The sequence below is a fragment of the Colletotrichum orchidophilum genome, assembly GCF_001831195.1.
Source record: "Colletotrichum orchidophilum strain IMI 309357 chromosome Unknown Scaffold_190.1, whole genome shotgun sequence".
In the NCBI taxonomy this organism is placed as follows: Eukaryota; Fungi; Ascomycota; class Sordariomycetes; order Glomerellales; family Glomerellaceae; genus Colletotrichum; species Colletotrichum orchidophilum.
In genome coordinates this window covers 12,109-37,244 of record NW_019173146.1, presented here as the reverse complement: position 1 = coordinate 37,244, position 25,136 = coordinate 12,109, and the positions used below count along the sequence as shown (strand labels likewise).

Genomic DNA, 25,136 nt, shown 5'->3' with positions numbered 1-25,136 from the left:
CGAAGCATTTGACATAGACTTGGTCTTCCTTAGAAGATGCTAGAGTACTCTCGCTGATAATGACCTTGCCTGCCTACACAGCTTAACGACGAGGCTTGATTCACATTCATTTTATGAATAATCGGAATAAAGAAACTCGTATCCTTGTCCTGATGACCGCTGTAGGAATCTACCAGCAAGCAATAGTCACAAATCGACATGACGGTCTTCTCTGTGATCTTGCTGTCGTCTAGTCCCGTCCCCTAATCCTCTGCCAAGCCAAGACTGGGGCCAAGCAGAAAGATGCGTAGCAAAGCCTTCAACACCTGGGCAAGACTACGACATGTCAAAAATGGATTGGCTGTGCCGTCTCATGCCGCTTCATTCGCCAAGTCTTGTCGTCCAAATTCACTTGAAAATCATCAAAGAAAAGAAGAGGGCTCGGCCCAGGTTTTAAGTCAACGTTACGCCCCACGACCGCCAAGTGCCACCGCATAACTTACACCACCTCGCTCTGGGACTCTCCATGATAGCGCCACCACCGTCACAGAAGAGCAAGCAAGCACTTCAGAAACTCGCGACGCGTCTGTCCTGGCATGAACAGTGAACACTTGCGAGCTTTGCTTCGTGTTGCCATACATAATGTTACTTTTTTTTCTTCATGGAATGCCGTTTCCATCTCTCTACGGAGAGCAGCGTCTGCCGTCCCCATCTCGGTGTAATGTGCCGCCAAAGCCGCCTATCAAACTAGACCATTCGATAGGTATCTTTTTGTAGCTCCGTGACCGTTGCAGAGAAGCGTTCCCCGCTGTTCCTGCGTTGTGCGGCCCTCATGTCGAAACAAGTATGGCCAGCGCATTATCTTGTCTGCAACGACATCGTGGAAGGTTAGAAGAATTGATTATACAGTACTACAGTCCAAACGCCAGGTTGATTTTTTCTACTCTCCCTCAACTTTTCCGTGTCTATTCTATTGCTCGGGCCTTCCCTCCTCATCGTCCATCCCTTTTCCCCTTCTGCCATGCCGAGTTTCGACCGCTGGAAATTTCAATCTCTGTGACGTTCGTCGTGTCTTTCTTCGTCCGCAACAAGATGTCCTTCAGTGTCCTCTTGTTGGGCTTCTTTGACAGTCTCTCGTACAAGGGCTTATGCTCTTCGTGTGGATCGTGGGCCTCGCTGTAATCAACATGGACGAACGCTCTTTCGACGTCAGACAGTCCTAGGCGGTCAGAAGAAATCAGCAATCACACCCCAACAGATTCACACCGAAAAGTGCTTACCTTCGACCTTGCGTTGCAATTCCTGAGCAACGTCGTGCGAGATCCTGAGGGGTGTCGTCTCGTCCATGACGATGTCAATCTCCACGTAGTAGTTTTGCCCGGCGTGATAAGCGCGGCACTACTCGCGGTCAGATGGCTTTCTCAAAGACTCTTGCAGATTGGGGGGGTTCTTACAGTGTCGACTTTGAGAATCCGAGTATCGTGAGTCATGGACATGTAGATCAGCTTCGAGACAAAATCCCTCGGCGCTGATTTGCCAACGAGCAACCAGACCTGTTCAAAGGCGTTGGATACCCAGGAGACCAGGATGAGCAGCGCAATGCAGATTGCACCAAGGGGATCAAGGTACCACACAAAGCGGTCTCCCACAACGGACATGACAAGACCGAAGCTGTTGACGAATATGTCATTGCGGTGGTCTATCTGTACGCGATGATTAGCGTACGTCAGACGAATGATGGCGGAGGGCGGGGTGGGTGGACCACATACGAAGAAGACATGCACCGAAGGGAACTTTCGATAAGCGAAGCAATAGATCATCAAGGAGGCCTTGGCGAAGATGGCTACGCCGACAATGACAATGGGGACGATGTGCAGTTGTTCAGAAGCTCGCTTACCCTCGCCAAGCGCGCGGCCTGACTCGACCTGTTGCCCTAGATCAGCGTCTCAGAACGACCAAGTCACACACGTCACTTGGCGATGACTTACAAGCAGTTGAATTGCAACAGTTGTCATTAACGCGCAGAACAAGATGATGCCAATCGTCTCAATCCGAGTTCGTCCCTTATTTTGAGTCGCCCCATGTCAGACCACCCGGAGACATCTAATTGCCGAGGGAGTGCTGCGAGTAACTCACCACCGGATACTTGTAAACGCTCGGCCGGGCCGCCATCCTAGAGGTGATGAGCATCACAAAGGATGATACCAGGTCCATCTGGGCATTTGTTGGTCAACTTGTACAAAAACGCCGCACTGAGGAAAATGAGTTCCACTAACGAATGCGTCGGCGGCAGTGGCAAAAAGCTGGAAATTTCTCGAGTCAACAAAATCCGTGAGTCTAGGGACTGGGATGCCTATGTACCGACAGAGACCCAGTGGAGACGGCAGCGTAGAGCTGAATGACAAAGAGGCAGAAATTGACCGTGAAAGAGGCGTTTACGGCGAACTTGATCTTGGGACCCATTCGCGCGGCTTCGGCGACCTGCTGCCTCTCCTCGTCCTCGGCGCCGAGGAACTGGTCAATGAGTTCATTCTGTCGATTGTAGAACTTTTTCAGCTTTCTCTTATTGCCGTTAGGATGCTCAATCTTCATCTGCTTCTTGGAGACATTGTTACGCCGGTGTCGACCAAAGTCATAAGGGTCCGGCCGGTAGGTGTCGACGGTGGAAGCATCCGTGGCGTCGACATTGGAGAACGGGCCGCCGCTGCTCCTGGAGGAAGTTCTGACGACATCGCTCTCGTTGGTCGTGGCCGTGTCGTTCGAAGTCGACACGAAGAGGCCATCAGTCACAACTTTGTCGTCTGTGCCAAGTGGCTGAACCGGTGAGATGATGTCTGCGTTGTCCATTAGACGTTCACTGTGTTCCTTGTTCGCTTCGGCTTTCAAGTTACTCTCCGAAGCCGAAGGACCGACGGAGTTGCTTCGAGCTGAGGTGACTGAAGCACAATGGTCAGTGGGGACTGGCCGTATGTGAAAGTGGGACGAAGCCATGGCCAAAGTGGTGGCCAGTGGTCAAGCGGTCAGTGGCAGGGAAATCCGATGCGAGTAGCAGTCGCACATCTCTACGAGGATGTGACGAACCAGCCAGAAGACTGGGAGGATAGGTGAGGTGAACAGAGCATAGCGGAAGGGAGAAGGGGTGTGGCCATGAAAACAGACAGAGCCGAAACCCACGTACTAGATGATGGTTGGACGCCGTCCTGAGACTCGCGTGCAGTTTGCATTTTTGGGAACGAGTGAGCTGGGTGGGTTCCTCGTTGAATGGGAAAGTAGAAGGGTAGTACAGTAGTGAAGTCGATTTGAGACTGAGAGTCATATATTTAAGAGCCAGTTGGCATCCTACGTGATCCCTCCTGTCGTGCCCGCCTCCGCAAAGTCTGGGGGAGGTAGCCAGGCTGCAGAAGCGACCCCCTTGTGTCGTCGATTAAGAGTAAGCTCTCGCTGCGGGCAGCCCTGCCTTCAATGCACATCTTGAATGGGGTAGAATTTGGAGAGGGGAGAAACATAAAACCCTGGACAATGACGGAGAATGGTGCGTGTCCAGGAGGCTTTCCCGCCCGTTTCCCTGCGGTTCCAACTCCACCGGTCCGCCAGTAAAGTGATGATGATGGCGCACGCGGTTTGTAGTTCAGGGGGCAGCTATTTGCGTCTTCCTGGTCCTGGCTAGAGACAACTCGTGCCGGTTCGACTTACAAGTGCAAGCGAGGGAGGGCAACGCAGTCGGCAGGTCGAGTCGAGAAGGCAAAAGGTCATTTGGAGCCTAGCTCGAAGGCTAAATGACAGAGATGACCCTGCCATAAGCTGAAAAGCAACGAAAGACGGCAACCAGAGAGTAGCAGAGTGATGCATAGACTGACCAACAGAAGCAAGTAGCGGATGAGGATGATCAGGGAAAGGTCCGAGCCAGAGCAGCACCGATTGGCCAGGGGCGTGTTTCACGCACGACGGCGGACCCAGGAGCCGCGTGGGTGCGCCGAGACAGGAAGCGATAGTCCTTCTGCCAAGAGTTTGGGGCTGTTACAGAGTTTGGGCAAGCACGGCAAGTAGTAGCTGCAGCGTAAGGTAATCCAAAGCCACCTGTTGGCTGGCTGTTCCAAGGCTCTTTGCAAGGTGCTTGGTGCTGTCTCTAGGCCTGGCACGAGACTTTTGAGACCTGTTCAGGCTTTGTCAGACTTTGCGAGACTTCGATACGACTTGCGAGACTTGAACAGAGTTTGGAAGGCGAGAGCTGAGCGCTCGGAACAACCTGCATGTTTGTTTCAATCCGGAGCAAGAATGACCGACTCCAAGACGCACCGGCTCCGCTTCTCTTCGTCTCCGACTTCTCTCTTTCAACCTCACTCCCATATTATCTACGCAGCTGCACACCATGACACCCACTGAGCATCAACTCTTGCCGGCTCAACTGACCAATTTGGCTCGGATGCTATAGGTTTTCCTTCTTGCCATCATCCTCAACAGCAACGACACGCGGCCCTGCCTCCTGTCTCTCGATTGCCCTCATGTCTTGTCCATCTCAGACGCCGAGGGCTCCTCTTTTCCATCAGGTCCCTGGGCTGCTAGGCCATCCCCAAGTTTTACCAGCCCTGCCTGGAAACCCATAGTGCGGGACTGTTGACGACTTCTCGGTGCCAGTATGTCATTCCATCCCATCTCATGAGCCCATACAGAGTCATTCGTCACGCTTCCGCCTCTCATTTTCCACTATGGACATCAACCTCCGACTAAGCCCCGACTGCGATTGTCGCGGTGGCTGCGGGATGTTAGGCAAAACTTACCCTCAGCTGAGTGTCCGATAAAGGCAACTCTGCACGTGAGACACTGGAGGAGTAGACCTAGAGAAGCCCCGGCAAGAAGAAGCGGAGCAGAAGCCGACTAGATGCAGACCAGGAACAGATGGGTCCTACAGTCAGTCCCCCATCTGCCGTACCAGCAAGCCAGCAAGTCAGTAAGAAAGCTTGGCTAATCGTCTCTGCAGGATCGCGGCCAAGCAATCGCAGCCAAGCCAAAATCAACGACAGAATACCATCCGCTACCTTGGGAAATGGTGACAAATGTGTCAGTGCTCTTGGCTTCACACTTGGCTTTCGACGGCTTGTGCTTATCCCGCCAAGTTTCCCCATTCTCCGCGCCACCAAGCGTCCCCCCGCGCTTCTTCGCGGGTTACCCGGGAAGCTTCCTAGAGACTAGAGTCAAATCGACTTAAGAATTTTCCGACTGGCAACCCTGGCGGCTGAACCTGGCGGCTGACCCCGGGAGACTCCCGTTTCACGCTTCCCTACGGATACTCTTCCAAATGCCGGCGCCCCATTTTGACGCGCACCCCACGTCAATACCCCTTCGCGGTTGGCAGCGACCCGATGGAAGATCGACTGTCGTCTCGTTTAGGATATTGCCCATCATCGACCATTATCAGTCCTGCTTGCCATGCACAACAGAGATGAAGCTGTGCCGAGCCGTGACAAAGGTTTGGATCAACCAGCCATGGCTTACAGACTCACAGAGCACCATTCACGCCATCCAACCCGTCACCAGTCCCATACAGGTCGTTTCTTATCCGTCAGGTCGAGCCGGGCTCTCAGACTTCCCGTCTCGACTCCCACCGGCAAATCATGCTATAGCAAACAACATCGGATCCGGACAGCGGCCGGGATCATCGATGCTAGAGACAAGCTGGGTCTCAGGCACCGCAGCAAGTTGCTCGACTCAACTGCGGTCGACTTAGCCTACCCTTCCGCCCCCGCCGTCGTCCTCGCCCCCATACACACGGTCTCTGCCCACGGTGAACCTTGTTCCCGTTCAGGTCCTCCCGCTTCCCGCTTCCCGCGAGGCGGACGCTAAGGCCACGTTCCCCCCATCACGAACCCACCAAGGCTCAACCTCAGCTGCCTCATCCTTGGCAACGTCTTCTATTTCTAAATCAGCTGGGTGGCACAAGGACCGCTGTCCCCTGTCAACGTTTATTCTTTCCCTACCCGCCCTCACACGGGCTGCATTGCGTGGGCTGTCATAGAAAGCATATTAAAGCGAGTTGAGCCCAGACTTTGACCAAGATTCCCTTTCGCCCATCATCACAGCGTCTGTTGTCGTTCTATGCTTTTATCGCCCGTTTCTTCCTTCCGTTTTTCCTTTCTCTTCGTGTCCACTCCTTTCCCCCCTTGCACTCTAAACTACGACAGCCGGGAGTAGATCATCTTTCGTCTGTTCTCTAGCTGAAGCTGCGGGACAGCTTCTCATGTCCCCTTGTTTTCGGTTGCCTTCGCTTTACGAATGAGTGCTTCTCAGTAGGCGGCCCCGGATCATTTGGCTGCCCTTCACCTTCTCAAACCTCCTTCTTTTTTATTTCAGGATTGCCAATCAAGCAGCAATCCTTTTTGCGGGACACGTACCGATTTTTTAATCAAGATGGACGCAATGAAGGAGCCCAAACCCGAGTGTGGCGCTAAGAAGGGTGGACAACCAGTCGAGTATGACGTCGGCCTCCACGTTGCTGGTCTTTGTAGGTTGATTCCAAGACATGGTCTTTTGGCTCTTAACAATTTGGCTAACTTGTCACAGTTTTGGTCTTGGCCTTTTCAATCTTTGGTATGCGAAACGAGCAAATAAAAGAGTCTCATCGCGGATCAACATACTAACTAGAGTGGCACAGGCGCTGGTTTCCCTGTGGTGGCCAAGAAGGTCAAGTGGATGAAGGTCCCTCCCAAGGTCTTCTTCGCATGCAAGCATTTCGGTACGGGCGTACTCATCGCGACGGCATTCGTGCATGTAGGTGAAATCGGTTCATCTAGTTGTACAGAACTGACGCAGCACAGCTACTCCCCACCGCGTTTGGCAACCTCATGAACCCCTGCCTCCCAGATCTCTTCACCGACGACTACCCACCTCTTCCGGGCGCCATCATGATGGGATCCATGTTCATTCTGTTCAGTATTGAAATGTGGATCAACGCCAAGATTGGCGGCCATTCCCACGGAGGACCTACCGGTGATGTGATGGACGACCACGGTCCCGGTCATGGTGCCTCCCAGCCTGGCGGGTCAACTCGATACGGCAGCAAAAGCTTCGACGCCGAAGCGGATAGCATTGACTTCGAGAAGCGGGTTGCACAGCACGCATACGATGACGAGAAGTCACGCTCTCCCGCGCCTCACTCGGAGAGCACTTATGACGCCCCACTTCCCGCCAATACCAACTTGTCCGACTCTAACATGCCGCCTTGGTTCGTTGTTTTCTACGAGCAGTATGTGCGCCAGCGCATGGAGATGATGAACATGATTCGAACTACCCAAGAGAAGCAGACATCGTCGCAGGTTGCTGTAGCGGAAGTCAAGCAGGAAGATCCATTTTATGACGCCGAGGGCCAACAGGTTGACCCAGCTGTGTATCGCAAGATGTCTCTCAACATTACCATGCTCGAAGGTGGTATTCTGTTCCACTCAGTGTTTGTCGGCATGACCGTTTCCATCACTATTGATGGCTTCGTCATTCTCCTTGTCGCCATTCTGTTCCACCAAATGTTTGAGGGTCTCGGTCTTGGTTCTCGTATTGCAGCTGTGCCGTATCCCAAGGGCAGCATTCGTCCCTGGGTATTAGTCGTCGCTTTCGGCACCACCGCCCCCATCGGACAAGCCATCGGGCTATTCACTCGCAGCACCTACAATCCCGAAAGTGCATTCGGTCTCATCATCGTCGGTGTCTTCAACGCCATGTGAGTCCTTTGGTCTATTCGTACTAAACATTGGCTAATTTGACTTAGATCCTCTGGCCTGCTGCTTTATGCTGCTCTTGTCGACCTGCTGGCTGAGGATTTCCTTTCCGAGGAGGCCAACCGCCTTCTTTCCAATAAGCAAAAGATCACGGCCTTTTGCTACGTCCTCGCTGGAGGTTAGTAAAACTCACAGAAATCTCGTGGGAATTCAAGGTACCTAACAAAACTTTCAGCTGCGGGCATGTCAATTGTCGGTATCTTTGCCTAAGCCTTTACCGACAAACCCCTGGTGTAAACTTCCTCCCCGCCCTTCGACTAGTCTCACGCGAGGGTATACGACACCCAGTCCAGTCTATTCAGCCAAGCCGTTCTTACGGCCTGCCAGGACTCCGAGGCTCACTCCGGCCAACGAGCTACGATCTTCAAAGGACTTTGATAGCAGAGATGAACGCTTGTTATCGTCAATTTCAATGCTGCGCCGGATTTTGTTTCACAAGTCATGAGGGGACGGATGGTTTCTCACTACAAACAGCCCAACTCTCACCAAATCTATCACCTTCGTTTTTCTTGCTATCCCCATTTCCAGTGTAATTTGCAGCCAGGGATTTTGTACAATAGTAGTGATGTGGTGTGCGGTGTCAAATTTCCTGGCACATAGGACCGCACAGCAAGTGCATACTGGCAACAGGCAACATTGTTTGGTAGAAATCTTTTTGGGGGAAAATTACATCAGCAGTACAAGGTGTAAACTAATGATAACTTACGGGCATACAAAAGTTACGAGTCTTACGAGAAAAGACATGGAGACGGTCACTTGTATGATAGGGCTTTCAAAGGACGGGTTGAGCATGACATTACTAGACTGTATCAAATACCACGATATATTTACTATACTTGTGCACAGAACTGTGCTCACGCATGTTGGTCTGTTGCCCAATGCTGAACGTGAAGTGGATTTCTAAGCGGATTTGTACGACGCGACGGTCCGATCAAAACCCGTCTCCGGTTATACCACCAGGGACGATTCACACGACTCCTGTGAGAACGATCGGGGCGTTGAAGAAGAGAAATTTTGCAGATAAAAGGGATTAAGTAGCCGAACAGGGCTCGATTGGACGTTTGTCCTCGAACTTGTTGGCGTCTGAAATAGAGTAGCATGAATAACAGTTGATAGGGAGGGAGGATCGAGATTGAGAGACGGGAGAAGATCCTAAGCAGCTTCATAATGAAGCAGATAGCGGAAACAGTAATGATCGAAAAGACCAAGAGACTCAGAAAAGTGGTCAGGTCAGGGACGGCCCCATGATGCATGTTTAAAGGGAAGGGGAGGGGAGGGAAAGCGTGACGCGGAAGCTGTCAGGCATGGCTCGCCTGGAAACAGTAGCCTTGCTTTTATTTCCTTCTTTGCATTTCAAGTTTATTTCACACGTCCTCTGTTACTTTCAGTCGCTACGTGCCGCCTGCCCCTGCATATTGACGATATCAGAAAATGCTCAAGGGGGAGGGGCCTAGGTTGTTGTATTTTAACCATGTTCTATGTAAGGTTATTACACGGGCCGGAGGATTACTGCATTGTTAAAAGGTAAGGGCTGGGAGGGGGAGGATTGATGATGCATGGCTTGCAGGTCTGCAGAGCCTTCCCGCGCGACTACTGCAGGGAACATGCTTCATGAATCTTTGATGGAATACAGGATTTTCTCCTGTTGGTTGTGTGACCATTTGGTTCAGCTGCCCTGGATGATGTTGCAAGGTAGGCAGGCATCTTGGACATGGTAGGGTTGTCGAGGAGGCTTAGGCGGGGGGTGGATGGTGTCACTGGTGTAGCTATTAATATGAACCCCAGACACTTGGAGAGGGGGGGGGGGCGCGCAAAACTCCAGACGAAAGAGGAGTTGTAGGCAGGGTTTACATGCGGACGGATGAATGGGGAAAAGTGGTCGGTTTGAGGTTGCTGCAGACTGCACTACAGAAGCATGCGGCGCACAAAGATCAGCGACCACTTGCTAAGTGACGATGATGGTAATGGATGTTGCAGTAGTAGTGGTGGTGGTTCTAGAAGTTTGATCAGGTTTTGGGTTCCTTGTTTCTTATTGTCTCTTCTCATGCACGCTTGATTATACCTCTGCATCTTTTACCTTACCGTAGGTGCCTACCTGCATGAGGCACAGACTAAACGCCGGCGGCCGAATGCACCGCGGCTTGAACCTTTTTGATCCTTAATGAAATGGCCAAGATTTTTTTTGTGGTCGCCTCGTGACGAGTGGTCGAAAAGCACGATGGGAAGTGTCAGACGACCTGGGGGAAGAGGATTGTACGGATAGAGGCTGTGCACAAAGGATAGAAGGAGGGGAAATGTGAAATTGGCTTTTCTTGGCAGGCGTCACTTTTTTTTTTCCTTCCAAAAGATCCTAATTAGTTACCGGTGACCGATTCCTGAGATTAACCTCTGGAAAGCCTATGAGATGCTTCTGTTTTGCCCCCTTCCCACCGAGTTGGGAAGGATAAAGCAGGCGTTCCAGAGAAAAACGGCGAGGGTTGCCAAGGAGCTGTGAACATAGTCACGATACAGCATTGTGCACAACTCTTTCCGCCAATATGCCTACCTTCTCCGAAGCAGAACGGGCGAAACGATGCCGTCTGTGAGAAAGATGGAGAAAAGAAAGCAAGAAAAACAAAAAGAAGCAGAGTATGTGCTAGACCGTGCGTCTGTCTGCATCTGTTGTTCGGCTCCTTCGGGCGGTTCGGGGTGTGGTTTGACCATCAAGGGGACCCCCCCTTCTCCCTAGTGAGGTTCGAGGTCCGAGGTTTTGAGTCGATCAACAGAGAGAGAAGCAATTCGCCACGAGGAAAAGTTGAAAGAGCAGTTAGCGGAAGGGTGTGTGTATCAAGTTAGAGAAGGGGGGGGGAGCCTGCTTTACAAATACCAGAGTCTTGGCGCGTGTATGATGATCACCCGATGAGCACGGAAACCGTTCGTACCACAAACTTATCCGCAAAGATATGATGTGATATCCCAAAGAAGCAAAACAGACGACAAATATCTTAATGAGAAGGGTAATATTCACACAATGCAAAAGACAAGACGTGCGGACGAGGGCGGCTTACGACGACACACTCGTGCCGATTGCAACGGTATAGAATTTCCCGTAGAACATGCCCCCCTCATCCCGGTGAAAGGAAGATTTGCATCCGGCGTTCGAGCCAGAGATCAGTAACCCCCCTTGCATTCCAGGCGAGGTAGAGTGACAGCACAGAGATCGAAAGCGAAGTGTGTGTGGCCGACAGGTGTGGTGTGATGATGTGCTGATTTGATGGGTTTTTGACAAGACGAGAGAGAGGCCTGGGCTTCGAGCATTCACCAGCTTAGGAGGCGTCTATAAAAAGGAGTAGTGACTAGGAAACGAAACAGAAACTCGAACCGGGAGGTCTCGAGGCCGCATGGACTTGTAAAGGAGAGGAGGGAGAGAAGGTTTGCTGTGGGAGGAAGTTGGATTCCGTCATTTCTAGTTGGGAGGGTTGTGTGTATGTGTGTGTGTGTGTGTGGCCTTTCCAGGCAAGACTTGCCTGAAGACGTGCCCTCGCTATCTCCTTGGGGTTCGTATTCTTTTTTCTTTCTTTCTTTGTCGACTAGGTTTCGTGTATGAAAAGACAAGGAGGATTCCGGATGAAGAGAGAGGAAAAGAGTGGTGGCTATGGTTGCGATGAGATTTCCGAATCTGGGAGACACGACCAGTCGCAAAGCGTACTTTCTTCCAAAATAGTTTTCTGCTGCCCATGGGAAAGATTGCCGAATTTGTCGTGCCTATTGTTGGTAGGCAGTAAAAATCGAGCAGAAAGTCATCCTTCTCTTGACGGGGGGTTCATTTCTGATGAACAAGCCAGATGGTGTGAGTCTTTCTTCTCTTGAATTCCTTTGGGGCGCGCGGTATGGCTCCTCTCATTGAGGAAGCACGTCGTGATATATGCCCCGAAAGCAGACACAACCGCCTTTTCAGAGAGTAGAGTTGCCTGCTGTAGGCGAGCCATCCAAATTTCCTTGATGCGTGCCTACGTTGCTCCCAAGATGTTGAGCACTACGGGCTCAGGCTCGGTCCGAGGGCCGGATCACCTACATATAGATGGATTTCAGTTGAAGTGGAAGTATCTCAAGTAGTCTTACATGCCTTTGCTTTCCTTGATATCTCATACTCCCCTCTTTCAACCTTCTCTCTCATGGACGCTTCGCTAGCTTCCTACCTCTGTTTGAGTTTGAAGCCATCCCTTTATGGGTGGCAGGTTGAAAGCGAACAAGAATGATAGCGAGAAGACTCAGTTGGTGCTGCGTAGAGTGAGTTCGGAGATGGACGGTCAGAAAGACTTACTAAGTCTGTGATCTGAGGTGCAGCCCACTCCAAAACTAGGTATGGCTGTTAAGTTGAGTATCAACTGGAGGAAATACAAGTCTGCGCTCATTCATCAAACTTTGACCCTCCGATGATGGTGTTATTCTTTCAAATCACGTACAATATTGTTCGGGCAGTTTTGCAAATGCCTTTCCTCAGATTGACTCTAACACCTCGGGGAAGGGCACCAAGACGAAAGGACAAGATTCAAAACCCATGACAAGCCTCAATTATAATGTCACTAGGTCTGTAAGAGTAACACCTCCATGGCATATCGTATGGCGCTCTGTCAAGTGTCTTTTCAGCGAGTGCTCTACGCCACTGTTATCAGGCGATGTGTTGGCAAGTGAGACTTTTCATCAACCACTCCATATGTCGTCTTTTCATTCAAAACATTACACAATATGTACGGAGAAAAAGGTCAAGCTGACCAAGGTTGTTTTATGCCGTCAAGCGCTTGAACCAAGAAAATCCTCGGGATAATCTTCCATTAACACCAAACCAACCCAACCCAGTATACAACCCCTTTACACAACCGTCACGGTCGCATTACCGCGGAAGTCATCGCTAGAGGAGCCGACAAAGATGGTAAAGTCGCCGGGCTCAACGACGTACTGCAGCTTCTTGTCCCAGAGACCCCAGGAGGAGACGGGCAGGTCGACAGAGACGTCGGCGGTCTCGCCGGCCTTGATAAAGACCTTGGAGAAGCCGCGCAGCTCCTTGTTGGGGACGACGATTGAGGAGATCAAGTCCTTGACGTAGACTTGAACGACCTCAGCGCCGTCGCGGGTCGAGTTATTGGTCACCTGCACGTTCAGCGTGACGGTGTCGGTCGGGGAGACGGTCGACGAGGAGACGCTGATGTCGTGGTAGTCAAAGGTGCTGTAAGACAGACCGTAGCCGAACTGAAGTTGTGATTCTGTTAGAGAAGAGCATCTAAGAGAAAGAGGAAGGGCGCGGATGTGTTTGCTTACCTCGTACAAGGGAAGAGGAGTCGACAAGACGTAGTTGTTGCCAAAGACCAAGGTACCGTTGGGGTACTCTTTACCTGGGTTGGGGTAGGCACGGGCAGAGTTGAGGTAGTCGTAGTACACAGGAGTGGTGCCGACATCGTAGGGGAAGGCGACGGAGAGCTTGCCAGAAGGGTTGACAGTGCCGTACAGGACGTCAGCCAGGGCGTGGCCGCCCTCCTCACCCTGGTAGAACATCTGGACCAGGGCGCCGGCCTCGTCAGAGATCCAGGGTTCTGTGATGGGCTTTCCGGAGCTGAAGATGACGACGGTGGGCTTGCCGGTGTCGATGACAGCCTTGACAAGGCGGCCCATGGCGCCGACGAGCTTGAAGTCGTGGACGTCAATGTGCTCACCGGTGGTGGCATTCAGACCGGCCCAGAGCTCATCCTGGTCACGAGACCAGGTCCCGACAACGACGACGGCGACGTCGGCGGCCTCGGCAGCGGCGATGGCCTCGGGGAAGCCGGACTCGTCGTTGGACCAGCGCTCGGCGCCCTTGGCGTAGGTGACGGTGCCCTCGCTGGCGGCCTTGATGCCATCAAGAGGAGTAACACCACGCTCCATGGCGGTGTGAATGACATAGTCGCCGTACTGTTTTTGTTAGCGTGCGGAAGGGTAACCGTAGAACCAAAAAAACATACGTTGACAAGGCCGTGAGCCATGGGGCCGATAACGGCAACGTGAGCATCCTTTTTCAGGGGAAGGGTCTCGTTGTGGTTTTCGAGCAGGATGATACTCTCGGCATCGAGGTCGCGGGCGATCTTTCGGTGCTCCTCGGTGTTGAGGTAGTTGAATATCTCGTCTTCGGGGACGCCAGTGTAAGGGTGTTCGAAGATGCCCGACTTGAACTTGGCGCGGAGGACACGAGAAACAGCAGTATCGACAACATCCTGGGGTAGAGTGCCGTTGGCAACAAGCTCAGGGATGTACTGGAAGCTGTAACGTCCACCACCCATCTCGACATCGTTACCGGCGGGGAGGGCCTATTTGGTGAGAAATTGTGGCACCAAGGGGGGAAAGAGGTACCACGTACGTTGAGAGTGATGCAAGCATCATCAGTCTCTCCACAGACAAAGAAGGCGTTTGATAGACGAGCGGTACCACCAGCGTCGGACTGGTCTGTTAGTCGAAATCGACGCCCGGTTACGGGCTAACAACTTACGATAACGTAGTACTCATAACCCCACTCCTCGCGCAGAATCTCGGTCAGCAGGTGGTGGTCCGCAATCGTTGGGACACCGTCGTATGCGTTGTACGAAGACATGATACTCCAGGCGTCAGCATCAAATATGGCGCGCTTGAATGCGGGAAGGTAGGTGGTGCGGAGCTCTCTCGGGCCGCCGTGGACGGGAGCAGTGTTGACGCCCTGCTCCGGGGAAGCAAAGGCGGCAAAGTGCTTGACCATGGCGCAAACGCCGTTCTCCTGGAGACCCTTGGTGTAGTGGTAACCGTACTCGCCGACCCTGTGCCGAATTAGCTTACGACGTGCTTAATAGAGGTCATCTGATCATACAAGAAGGGGTCCTCGCCGTAGGTCTCCTCAACGCGGCCGAATCTCAGCTCGCGAGCCAAGTCAACATCGGGGGCGAAGATCTGGTTCACACCGAGAGCCTTGGCCTCGACGGCAATGACCTTTGCCATCTTCTCCACCAGTTCCGGGTTCCACGAGCTGCCGTGGGCAATGGGCGAGTTGAAGATGGTGGCATTGAGGGCGAGGAAGCCGTGGATACCCTCGCTCTGAATGAAAGCAGGAATGCCTAGAGGATCTCAGTATCACAATTGATGCAATTTTATCGGAAACCAGCTCACCCAAAGTGGTGTTGTGCACCAAATAGTCTTGGGCAATCTTGGCTCCATAGGAAATGGTAGAGACGTTTGAGTATAGACCGGTCCAGACGGAATTGGCTCTGTGCTCGGCACTCCAGGTCAGACCGCTCTGGTTGAAGCGGCCATCGGTCAGGTTGAGGTAGTCACGAATGTCGGCCTGAAGCAACTGGGCCGTCTTCTCCTGAATGGTCATGCGCTTCAACAGGTCAGAGACTCTGTCGTCAATAGTGGCGTTTGGGTTCTTGTAGATGGGTGAAGTGCCATTGGGGTATGTGCCGTTCTGGGCGGTGACGGCCACGACCAGCAGCGAGGCGAACGTTAGAGAGAGCTTCATGATTCCGCGATCCGGTTTCCGGTCAATGGAACACTGGCTGACGTTTGACTAGAGATCCAGAGCTCAAGAGACGGACCTGCCTCTGGAGAGGAGACGCGCGCGATCACCGGGTATTAATACAGCTCCCCGCTCTGCAGCTCCTTTGCACTCCACGAAGAGAATTAACCTGGTTAGTGACATGATGCCACGGCCAAGGAGCCGAAGTAATTAGACGTAATATCAATGGGGCAAAGGACCGTTGAGGTGAGGAGAGGAGAGTAGCTTCTCCGCATCAATCATTGTGCCCCCAGTTGCCCCCAGTCCATCCCGAAAGACAAAAAGTGAGGAGCGATGTAATGCTAATTTGCATCTCGCAGCGGTCTTGTCCGGCATTCATTGGGTAGAAGAATGGAGAACCATGGTGGTTCCTGCACATGGCCTCGCAGGGAGTGGCGGTGTTGGGACCGAGAGAAGCGGACTGACGACAGACCAGAGCTGTCGGGTAGCTAATTGGGATAACCAGTGCACAGGTTTGTGAAGTTGGCCGTGATGGGGATGAACCAGAAGCGCATGAGGGGAAGCCGTTGGAACTTGGAGATGGAAAAGTTGGAGAAAGCTTTCTGGCAAACCCAGTGGAAGTTGCTTCTCCCGATCTGCAGGAAGAACCGGCCAGGGGTCCGCTTGCATTTGCCTGGGGAGGAGAGGGCAGGGGTGCAGGGGGTGCAGGGGGCTGGCATATGGGGAAGTGTACAATGTATTACCTATTAAGGCAGCCGGCTGCTTGGCGGGTGGGTCCCGTGCTGACAGGTTTCCACCAATGAAAGCGTCCGCGGCCCCAGCTGATCCGGAGCCCGAGAACCGCCCAAATCCGACCAGTCCGGTTGAAGAACCGCCCAGCACTAACGGCCCGGGAACGGCAGGAAACCCCACAGCATTGCCCTGCACGGAATGGTTATGGCACAACAGATGGCCCCAGATCTCCGCAAAGTCACCAGTGCACTAACCTGCACTCTGGTGCACCTCTTTACTTTCCCTTTCCCCCTCTCTCGCCTTCTCTCCAAGGTAATGCCCACTTCGGATCCCGTGTCACCGGGCCGGCCCCCCGGAACCAATCGGTCGATTCCAATGGCTAAACATGAATCAGCGGCCTCGTCGCCGAGGCTCGCTCCATTGCGGGTACCGGCGGGATTGCAACGATGGGATTCGCTCAACATCTCCCCGACAGCGGGACTCTGCCGTGTGAGTGTGAGCCGTCTCACCTCCTCCGAATAATCCTCCGCACGCCTCGTGCTCAGGAATTGTCGTACAAGAGACGAGATTTACTTCAGTCCTGAGCCGATTTCCCGGCTGAATTGTGTCTCGATTCACAACCATCTCTGTTCGCCGTCTTTCTTTTTTTTTTTTTTTTTTTTGGTGCAAGATACCCCCTTAAATCATCATGGTCCGTCTCCGCGATGGAATGTGGCTGCCTGCCGAGGGGACGGCAACCGAGTACGCAGAGGAAGTCTACTACACCACTGAGATTGAGGATGGAAAAGGCCTCAGCTTGCTGTGCCCGACGAGGAAAATCAAGACTCGGGGTCATACGCTAAATGCGAGCACAGTTACTCTTGTAAGTCGAGGACTCTGGCCTCTCTCATCCTCATCATGATCTTTCCTCGCTCACACCCAAGATAGGATGTCAAGGCCGAGTTTGACGGCGTCATCTCAGTCGAAGCAACGCACTGGGCCGGCGCCCTCAACAAGGGTCCCCATTTTGAGCTTTTCCCAGATGTCAGACCAGAAATTGAGGCACAGATCAAAAAGGGTGACAAGGGGACGACGACTTTGTCCTCCGGTTCGCTGTCCGCAACCATCCACCCGGACTTCGACATCCAGTTCCACAGTACCGACGGCTCCAAGCGGCTGACGTCCCTGGGGAGCCGAAGCGTCGGCTTCGCCTACAACCCTGCGCCAAGCACGCCAATGCAGACTGGGGACATGCGCGACTTCAAGCACTACATGTTCACCCAGACCATGCTCAGCGTCGGCGAGACCATCCACGGCCTCGGCGAGCGCTTCGGTGCCTACAACAAGGTCGGCCAGTCCATCTCCCTGTGGAACGCCGACGGCGGCACCTCCAGCGAGCAGGCCTACAAGAACGTCTCCTTCTGGCTTAGCTCCAAGGGTTACGGCGTCTTCATCGACACGCCCGGCCGGGTGGAGCTCGAGGTCGGGAGCGAGCGCTGCAACCGTCTGCAGACCGTCGTCGAGGGCCAGCGGCTCAAGTGGTACATCATCTACGGGCCCACCCCCAAGGAGATTCTCAAGCGGTACATTACGCTCACGGGCAGGGCCGGCAAGGTGCCCAGCTGGAGCTTCGGCCTGTGGCTGACGACGAGCTTCACGACAAACTACGACGAGGAGACGGTCAACACCTTCCTCGAGGGAATGAAGGCCCGCGGCTCGCCCGTCGACGTCTTCCACTACGACTGTTTCTGGATGAAGGCATTTACGTGGACCGACTTTGTATTCGACTCGGAGCGCTTCCCCGATCCCAAGGCGCAGATTGCCCGGCTCAAGGAGTCTGGGCTGTGCAAGAAGGTCTGCGTGTGGATCAACCCTTACATTGCGCAGCACGGCGATGCGTTCAAGGAGGCGGCTGAGAAGGGCTACCTCGTCAAGCGCAAGAACGGCGACGTCTGGCAGTGGGATCTCTGGCAGGCCGGCATAGGCCTGGTGGATTTTACCAACCCCGAGGCCTGCCAGTGGTACGAGGACAAACTCAACACCCTCTTTGACCAAGGGGTCGACGCCATCAAGACGGACTTTGGCGAGCGCATCCCCACCCTGGACGTCGAGTGGTACGACAAGACTGTCGACCCGGTCAAGATGCACAACTACTACGCCTTTGCCTACAACAAGGTCGTCTACGAGGCCCTCCAGAAGCGCTACGGCCGGGACGAGGCCGTCCTCTTCGCCAGGGCCGCGTGCGCCGGCACCCAGCGCTTTCCCCTGCAATGGGGCGGCGACTGCGAGTCCACGCCCGAGGCCATGGCCGAGTCAATCCGCGGCGGCCTCGGCCTGGGCCTCAGCGGCTTCTCCTTCTGGAGCTGCGACATTGGCGGCTTCGAGGGCTACCCGCCCCCCTGGATCTACAAGCGCTGGGTGGCCATGGGCCTGCTCTGCAGCCACAGCCGGCTGCACGGCAGCAGCTCGTACCGCGTGCCCTGGGTCATTGACGACGACGACGCCTCGGACGAGGGGTGCTCGCGGACGCTGGCCAAGTGGACCGCCCTCAAGTCCCGCCTGATGCCGTACATCTTCTCCCAGGCCCAGACGGCCGTCGAGCAGGGTATCCCCCTGTCCCTGCGCGCCATGTGCATCGAGTTCCCCGAGGACCCGACGTCCTGGTATCTCGACCGCCAGTTCATGCTCGGCCCATCCATCCTGGTGGCCCCCATCTTTGAGGAGGCGGGCGAGGTGGAGTTTTACCTGCCCAAAGGTAGGTGGACCTCGTTCTTCTCGGGCGAGCACCGCGACGGACCCGGCTGGTTCAGGGAGACGCACGGGTTCGGGACGCTGCCGCTGTACGTGCGCGAGAACACGATCCTGGTGCTGGGTAGCGAGCAGGCCGTCGGCGCCGTGTACGACTACGTGCGGGACGTCGAGGTGCGGCTCTACCAGGTCAAGGAGGGGGCCACGGCGACGCTCGTCGACAGCGACGGTAAGGAGCTTGGTGTTTTGGAGGTTGGGGCGGACGGGAAGCTCAAGGATACCGTCCTCTTGAATGGCAAGATCGCCATCAAGGAGCTCTGATGTGTTGGGTGTTGACGATGATAGTGATACGATTGCGGGATTTTTTATTGTGTGAAGCACGCCTTTGTTTGATGATTCTATGAGGCTATCTGCATATCGGATTAGATGGCTTAGAACCGGGTTTTGTGTTTATTTTCAAGTCGATTACAACAAATGAATGTTTGGCGGTCCTCCCAACGTGACAACACCTCGTCTTTGCCTGTGGCATCCTCACCGAGGGTTGCCCGGCCCGCCCCAGCAGATGGAACAGCCAACCATGGCCTGTCGGATATTCGGGTGTCCCCAGCTCTGAGCCCACAGCAAGATGATGCCGTCGAAGCCTTACCCCGCGTCGTATACATGTGTCTTGGAGTAGAGCAGAATAGAACGTCTCCCCTCATCTCACCCAAGATCACCAGAAGCCATCTCTGATTAGCCTTGAATTGACCACGGTTGAGTATCGAACCCCCTCATTCCCCAAAAATGACTTCGTCGAAGCGATCTCCCAATGGCGATACACTTGTGTGTAGTCCAGGCCAGGACCAGGGCTCACCCCAGTCGGGTACAAATTTCCCCGCGAACCACAGACAATCCATCTCCACACTTCCTCCCCGCACCTCATCGACTCGCGCCCCCCCCCCCCCCCCCCCCCCCCCCCCCCACACCCCCCCCCCCCCCCCCCCCCCCCCCCCCCCCCCCCCCCCACCCCACTCCCCTCCTCTCCCCCCCCTCTCCATCTCCCCCCCCCCCCCCCCCCCGATCCTAGATTGTGGCCACTCACAGATCTCCAAGGCCGCCGCTACGCAAACCAATGGTGCGTTCTTTCTGCCAAGAAGCACCTGTTGTAATTTTGGACCACGAGATCATCAGAAGCTTGACGTTTCTCCTCACGCTTGTATTGCTCCTGGCTAAGCTCCTAGCATAGGTGGTTCAAGGGTCGTTCGTTGTAAATTGCAAGACTTTTCATCTGATGACGAGGTTTGATGAGGGCCATCTCATAACCCCCCCTGGTTCATCCAGATTCCGGCTTCTCGCCATTTCCTGGGTTTCCCCGCATGTGGGAATGAGCAAGGTGGTTTGATCGGAAAGGTCCAAGTGGAGGCGGCAATATGGTTCCCACTTGTCCAAACGATGAACGCCAAGTTGTGATAATATGTGATATCGCTTCAATTTCCGGCTTTCACCATCTTTCAAGGTCGATTCTGCTCCGTTCGCAATCTTTCTCGCTTTTCTTCAACATGTAGGTTGTAGGAGGCGGCAAACCCCTTGCAATAAGTCCCATATCTAGAGCAGAACAGATGGGAATGAACTGTTATGGGAACCTACAGCAAGCAGAAACGTAAAAACTTTCAAAGCGGATAAATTTACCGGGTGTATCCGCTGGTTAAAACGGTTTATCTGCAGAGTTGAGAGAATCAACGAATCAAGGCCCGAAGCACATCATCACCCTGGGTTTTTATACATCTTCCGTCGTCAGGTGTCCTCTAGGGGTCATCCACTTGATTGATTGGGCGTGACTCTGGGTAGACCTCCTAGGTGTCGTCTCCTAGGTATAGTTGAATAGACTTCCAAGCAAAGAGTGGTCTCCTGTCACAATCCCGAATCGCATCGTACCGATATCTGGAACGATCACATCTAACGGGGATGCTATCCCCAAGAACCCACGCCCAAGATCTCGGGTTGTGACTCTGCGATGCGACTTGGAGGGTGCCTTACACCTGTCAAGCGTATAGGCCAATGTATCCCGAAATTGTTTGGAACGATTTTATCTCATTTAAGCTCTATAATTACGTAAATGCCCACTGTTTTATTCGTGATGGGTTTTCCGCATACACTCTTGTTTGTAGAGAGATGGCCTACAGCCCCACACCACAGTAGCTCTTCTCGCGCGCGTATCAAATGATGATATCCCAGAAATTCAAATCCAAAGGGTATACCTATACCACACGCTGGACCTCCCAAAGGCGCACTACAGAGATTCCTAGTTCAAATCAGTCCACTAATGAGTCATCGTTAGCTTGTCTGTTTATATTTAACACCTTCCATCAATCGCAAACACTCACGTTGTCTGGGGCGGTCGTAAGTTCCTCATAAGACTGCAAAATCTCAAATCCCATCGCCATGACATGTTCGTAAGCGTCATCTTGCACCTGCGCACAAATCATTAGCAAGGTATCACAAACGAACGAGGAGGGGGGGAGGCCAAAATACCCAGCTAAGGACCGTCTTGGCCGACTTGTGCGCCTTGTTCTGTCGGACGCCCATCAGAGTCAGCCCCTGAAGTACCAGCGCATCCTGCGGTCCCGGATGAATGACCGGCGCCAAAACGCCGCCGATCCCCTCGTCAACGTGGGAGAGCAGAGGCGGTATGAACGTCGACAGAGGACTGCCGGGTCTACAGATGATGATGGTCCCCAGCAGCGCGTCGCCCGGCCCCTTCGCCCTTACGATGCCGCACGCCTTGGTCTCCTGCAGCGCGGACCTGTAGAGCTCCAGCACCTCGGGGTTCGCGTTGCCGCCCACGTGGCCAAGCACGCTCTCGGCGTTGTCTAAGCCGTGGATGAGGTCGAAGCTGAGGTTCGCCCGCTGGATGCTCTGCAGCAGGCCTTCCGGTATCGCCCAGCCGCTCAGGTCATTGATGATGAGGTTCGTCAGCCGTTTCGGGAATTGCACGTCCCAGCCGTTGTTGGCGAACCAGCTCTTGACGCCACCCTCGTCGATCGGGATGCCCAAGAAGACTCCGGGGAACGAAGTCCCGAGCTGGATCTTCTTGACGCCCCGCTTGCTGGTGAGGTACCGCAGCGAGCGCCTGTGGAGGGACCGGCCGACCGAGACGTTGCGCTTGGATGGGTCCACGAAGATGGCGCCAAGGATGCCGATCCCGTCCACCGAGTACGTGGCTGCGAACCCGTACAGGGCGTGGGTGCTACTGTTCCTGACGACAAAGTGCGCCTCCTCGACGTTTGGTTTCGAGAGCTCGAAGCACGCGGCCGGCATCGACTCTAGGTGGCCCAAGTCGACCGTGTTTGCGCGGGCGACCGCTTTTGTAAGCTCTTCCAGCCCGTGTCCGTCACGACGACGGTCGTACTCCTCCACGATCCAGTGCTGGCGAGATTTCAGCACCTTTTTGCTCTTTCGCAATGTCCCCGGCAGCGTCCCTTTCGGTACAATGTGACCGCAAAGAGCGCGTACCAACGCGTGCATTGCGGTTTCTGTAAAGTCAAACGTGCAGATGTAGGTGCCGATCGACTTGTCCATGGCGAAGTCGTATGGGGAGCTCACGGCCACGACGATGACGGATTTCTTCTGGCCACGAGTTCGTAGCATCGAACACATCATCTCAACGTGTTTCGTAAAGCCGGCTTGGTACAAGTTTCTGTTGGCATCCGCAGTTACGATGATGATGCAGGATGCTCTGTGGATGAGGTTCTCGTGGACTTGGGGCCGAGAACGTTAGCCAGCCGCATGTTCGGCGCTATACAGAAGAGTAACGCATACCTGGTCTGACTCCGTTCGCAGTATAGCTGGTATGAAGGAGCTTTCCGTGACGGGACCGAGCTAGAGAGCGTCCGAATTCTCTAAAAACGCCCTCACCGCTCATGATGGCTCCCTTCTCCCGGTGGAGCCAACTGTCATGTGGTGTCGGGGCAAGCCTCTGGGCATCCTTCGCTTGGAGGATGCTCTTGGTTAAGCTTGACGCCGGTAACGGTTTCACTAATGGTGTAAGAAGGAGCAACTCTTCTTCTTGGTGCATTGACTCGGAAAGGGGCAACAATTTCTCCTTGTCTCTAATGACTGTGATGGAATCGTCGTATGATTTCCTCGCTAAAGCCATATGTGAAGGGTGCAATTTGGACAAAAGCGATATCCCGGGTGGGTTGAGTGCCGACTGCCAGGACGTGCAAGTATCCTTTAGTCGTAGTACGCGGTTCAACGACGTATAGATTCGTTCCTTGGTAAAGATGCCGTTCTCGACACCGAGCTTTAGCCCCTTGATAGCCTCCAGTTGAACGTCATAGGCTCGGCACAGGAGCACCAAGTCACATCCGGCTTCCACGGCCATGACGACTCCATTCTGTACACCGAGTTCGTGAGTCAGGGACTCCATTTCGAGACATTCCGAGATGGCGACACCATCAAAACCAAGTTCCTCTCGGAGAAGGTCATCCACGACTTGGTTTGACAGGCACGCGTGAGAGACGTTCATGGAGGGGTTTGAGATGCCACAGCCTCCCACAAACATGGCATCAAGCTTGCCCGTTGCGATTGCGTTTCGGAAGGGCACCAGGGCGCTCAGGCTTAGCTCTTCCAGAGTTTGCGTAATGATGGGAACGTCCAAACTTGATCCTAAAAAGTCTAGGTTTCCATAGGATGGGAAATGCTTCCCGCAACTTGCGAGACCGGCATCCCGAATGCCGTTGATGGCGGCGATGCCGTACTGGGAGACCTCCTGGGGGTCATCGCCGGTAGCACGCACTCCGATAGGTTGGTACCTGGCATTCGAGAGGACATCCAACACTGGGCCGAGCATGAAGTTGATGCCACAGGCCCCAACCTCAGTTGCAGTGGCCTTTGATACTTCGTAAGCTAGTTCGACCCGGCCCGTGGCGGCCACGCCCATGGCACTTGGGAATTGGCACACGTAGTCCTCGTCGAAGAGACTGTTGACACCGCCATTCTCTTGGTCAAGGGCAATGAGTAACGGCTTAGGGTGGCCGGCTTTGTGGGCAATAGTTTGGAGTTCTTTGACTAATTTGGCCGTTTCTTGAGCAGCTACCAAGGCATCAGCACCAACTCACAATCCGGCTGGCACAGCGGAACCGCCCAATAGCGCAAGGAGCACCGACATTTGAGGTTTTTGGCAGTTAAGATGATGGTCCCGAGGTGATGATCCTCAATCAGTGAACGAATTTGGGGCGTCACCTCGGTGCCATCCCAGCCCATGATGAGCATCTGGCCAATGGCCCTGCACGGCGCAACGGCGTGAGCATGTCAGCGAGCGAATCGGAAAAGAGCTGGATGACTTGCGCCATTTCCCCAGATGTGATGCCGTAAACGGGCAACGGACAAGGCAAGGGGGATGGATGTGCGCGATTGATGGTGGAGGGCGAGGGCGGGTCGAGTTAAAACAAGGTGAACGTACCAATCGAGATCCTGCCATAGTGGGTCAAGCGACTCGAGCTCCATGTTGACTTTGAGGTTGCCCATGGCTAGTGGTCTGCGGCTCGTAACGTTTTGCCGCGCATAGTACCGCTCGAGATGGCGTTTCTCAAACGGGGGTGGGCGGTGGTGGCGGATGCGGCGACTCTTCTCCGACGTTGACGTTGACTCCCGGTTGCTGGACGGATGTGACCCGGGGCCGTCGTGCGGGACGAAGGAGGAGGACGCGGGCTGCAGCTGGACGTGGGCGTGGGACGCCATGCGCGGCGGGAGCGGTGGGCTGCTGCACCAGCCTCGGCCGGCAATCATTGGCTGAGGCGGAGCGCGGAAGGCGGTCGGGGAGGGAATCGATTGGTCGATAGGAGTCGTGTCCGCCTTTGCCCGCACTTTGTCCGGCTGGGGGAAATGTTCTTATCGCGATAAGCCGATAGGAAGGTGTGTGGAACTGATGGGGCTCCGATTGTCCCGGCTCCACCCAGGCATCTTTGGCCGACGTGCTCGGTCAGGGTACGTACCTTACCTTGCCGAAGAGCCAAGCAAGCCAAGCTCCATTCCTGATGTTAGCGTCTCTGATCTTCGGCCTCGATAACGGAACGTTACATGGAGCCTCACCACGTCAAACCTTCTTTCCCTGTCCCGTCTAGGCCTTGTCTGTGTGTCTCTCCGGCTCCCACACATGCAACGCTCGCCCTTTGGGGGTCTTTTCCCAACCTAACGTTAACGGTCCAAGTTCACTGACACAATGTGTGGGGCCCACCCTCCGCTTCTGGAACCCGGAAAGCAGTGTGGTGATGCGTTGCGCCGTGAGCTTGGGTGCTTGCAGTGAAACAAAGCTCCAGAAACGAGTAGCTTCTACCATGTGGACCAGCCGTTGGTCAAGTAGTTTTCTCTGACTCGGGGGACGGGGAGGGGGACAGAGGGCACATGGCAGTGCAACCGGCACCGGTGCCATCGGCCTTGACCCCTCCACACCCCAC

The 25,136-nt window shown here is 54.2% G+C and overlaps 5 protein-coding genes across 5 annotated transcripts; 2 read left to right on the top strand and 3 right to left on the bottom strand.

Annotated features, from left to right (window-relative positions):
- Positions 1-971: 971 nt before the first annotated feature.
- CORC01_13386 (cation efflux family protein) lies at positions 972-3,203 on the bottom strand (the record flags this gene model as incomplete). Its single annotated transcript, XM_022625003.1, has 9 exons — positions 972-1,198; positions 1,260-1,377; positions 1,434-1,682; positions 1,749-1,904; positions 1,968-2,042; positions 2,116-2,193; positions 2,256-2,282; positions 2,341-2,915; positions 3,158-3,203. The coding sequence occupies 9 exons, from the start codon at positions 3,201-3,203 to the stop codon at positions 972-974; spliced, it is 1,551 nt and encodes a 516-aa protein (XP_022468486.1).
- A 3,181-nt stretch (positions 3,204-6,384) lies between these two features.
- CORC01_13385 (ZIP Zinc transporter) lies at positions 6,385-7,955 on the top strand (the record flags this gene model as incomplete). The annotated part of the gene is made up of 6 exons (XM_022625002.1): positions 6,385-6,478; positions 6,538-6,564; positions 6,629-6,744; positions 6,792-7,687; positions 7,736-7,863; positions 7,921-7,955. The coding sequence occupies 6 exons, from the start codon at positions 6,385-6,387 to the stop codon at positions 7,953-7,955; spliced, it is 1,296 nt and encodes a 431-aa protein (XP_022468485.1).
- A 4,641-nt stretch (positions 7,956-12,596) lies between these two features.
- On the bottom strand, positions 12,597-15,243 carry CORC01_13384 (glycosyl hydrolase family 3; the record flags this gene model as incomplete). Its single annotated transcript, XM_022625001.1, has 7 exons — positions 12,597-12,974; positions 13,044-13,673; positions 13,724-14,065; positions 14,116-14,196; positions 14,245-14,545; positions 14,596-14,839; positions 14,892-15,243. 7 exons carry the CDS (start codon positions 15,241-15,243, stop codon positions 12,597-12,599), a joined length of 2,328 nt encoding a protein of 775 aa, XP_022468484.1.
- A 1,417-nt stretch (positions 15,244-16,660) lies between these two features.
- On the top strand, positions 16,661-19,020 carry CORC01_13383 (glycosyl hydrolase family 31; the record flags this gene model as incomplete). Its single annotated transcript, XM_022625000.1, has 2 exons — positions 16,661-16,834; positions 16,900-19,020. 2 exons carry the CDS (start codon positions 16,661-16,663, stop codon positions 19,018-19,020), a joined length of 2,295 nt encoding a protein of 764 aa, XP_022468483.1.
- A 1,960-nt stretch (positions 19,021-20,980) lies between these two features.
- Positions 20,981-24,567, bottom strand: CORC01_13382 (glycosyl hydrolase family 3 N terminal domain-containing protein; the record flags this gene model as incomplete). The annotated part of the gene is made up of 6 exons (XM_022624999.1): positions 20,981-20,998; positions 21,063-21,149; positions 21,211-22,436; positions 22,498-23,772; positions 23,847-23,965; positions 24,143-24,567. Coding segments are annotated over 6 exons (3,150 nt in total), but the record flags the coding sequence as incomplete, so codon positions are not given.
- Between the last annotated feature and the right edge of the window lie 569 nt (positions 24,568-25,136).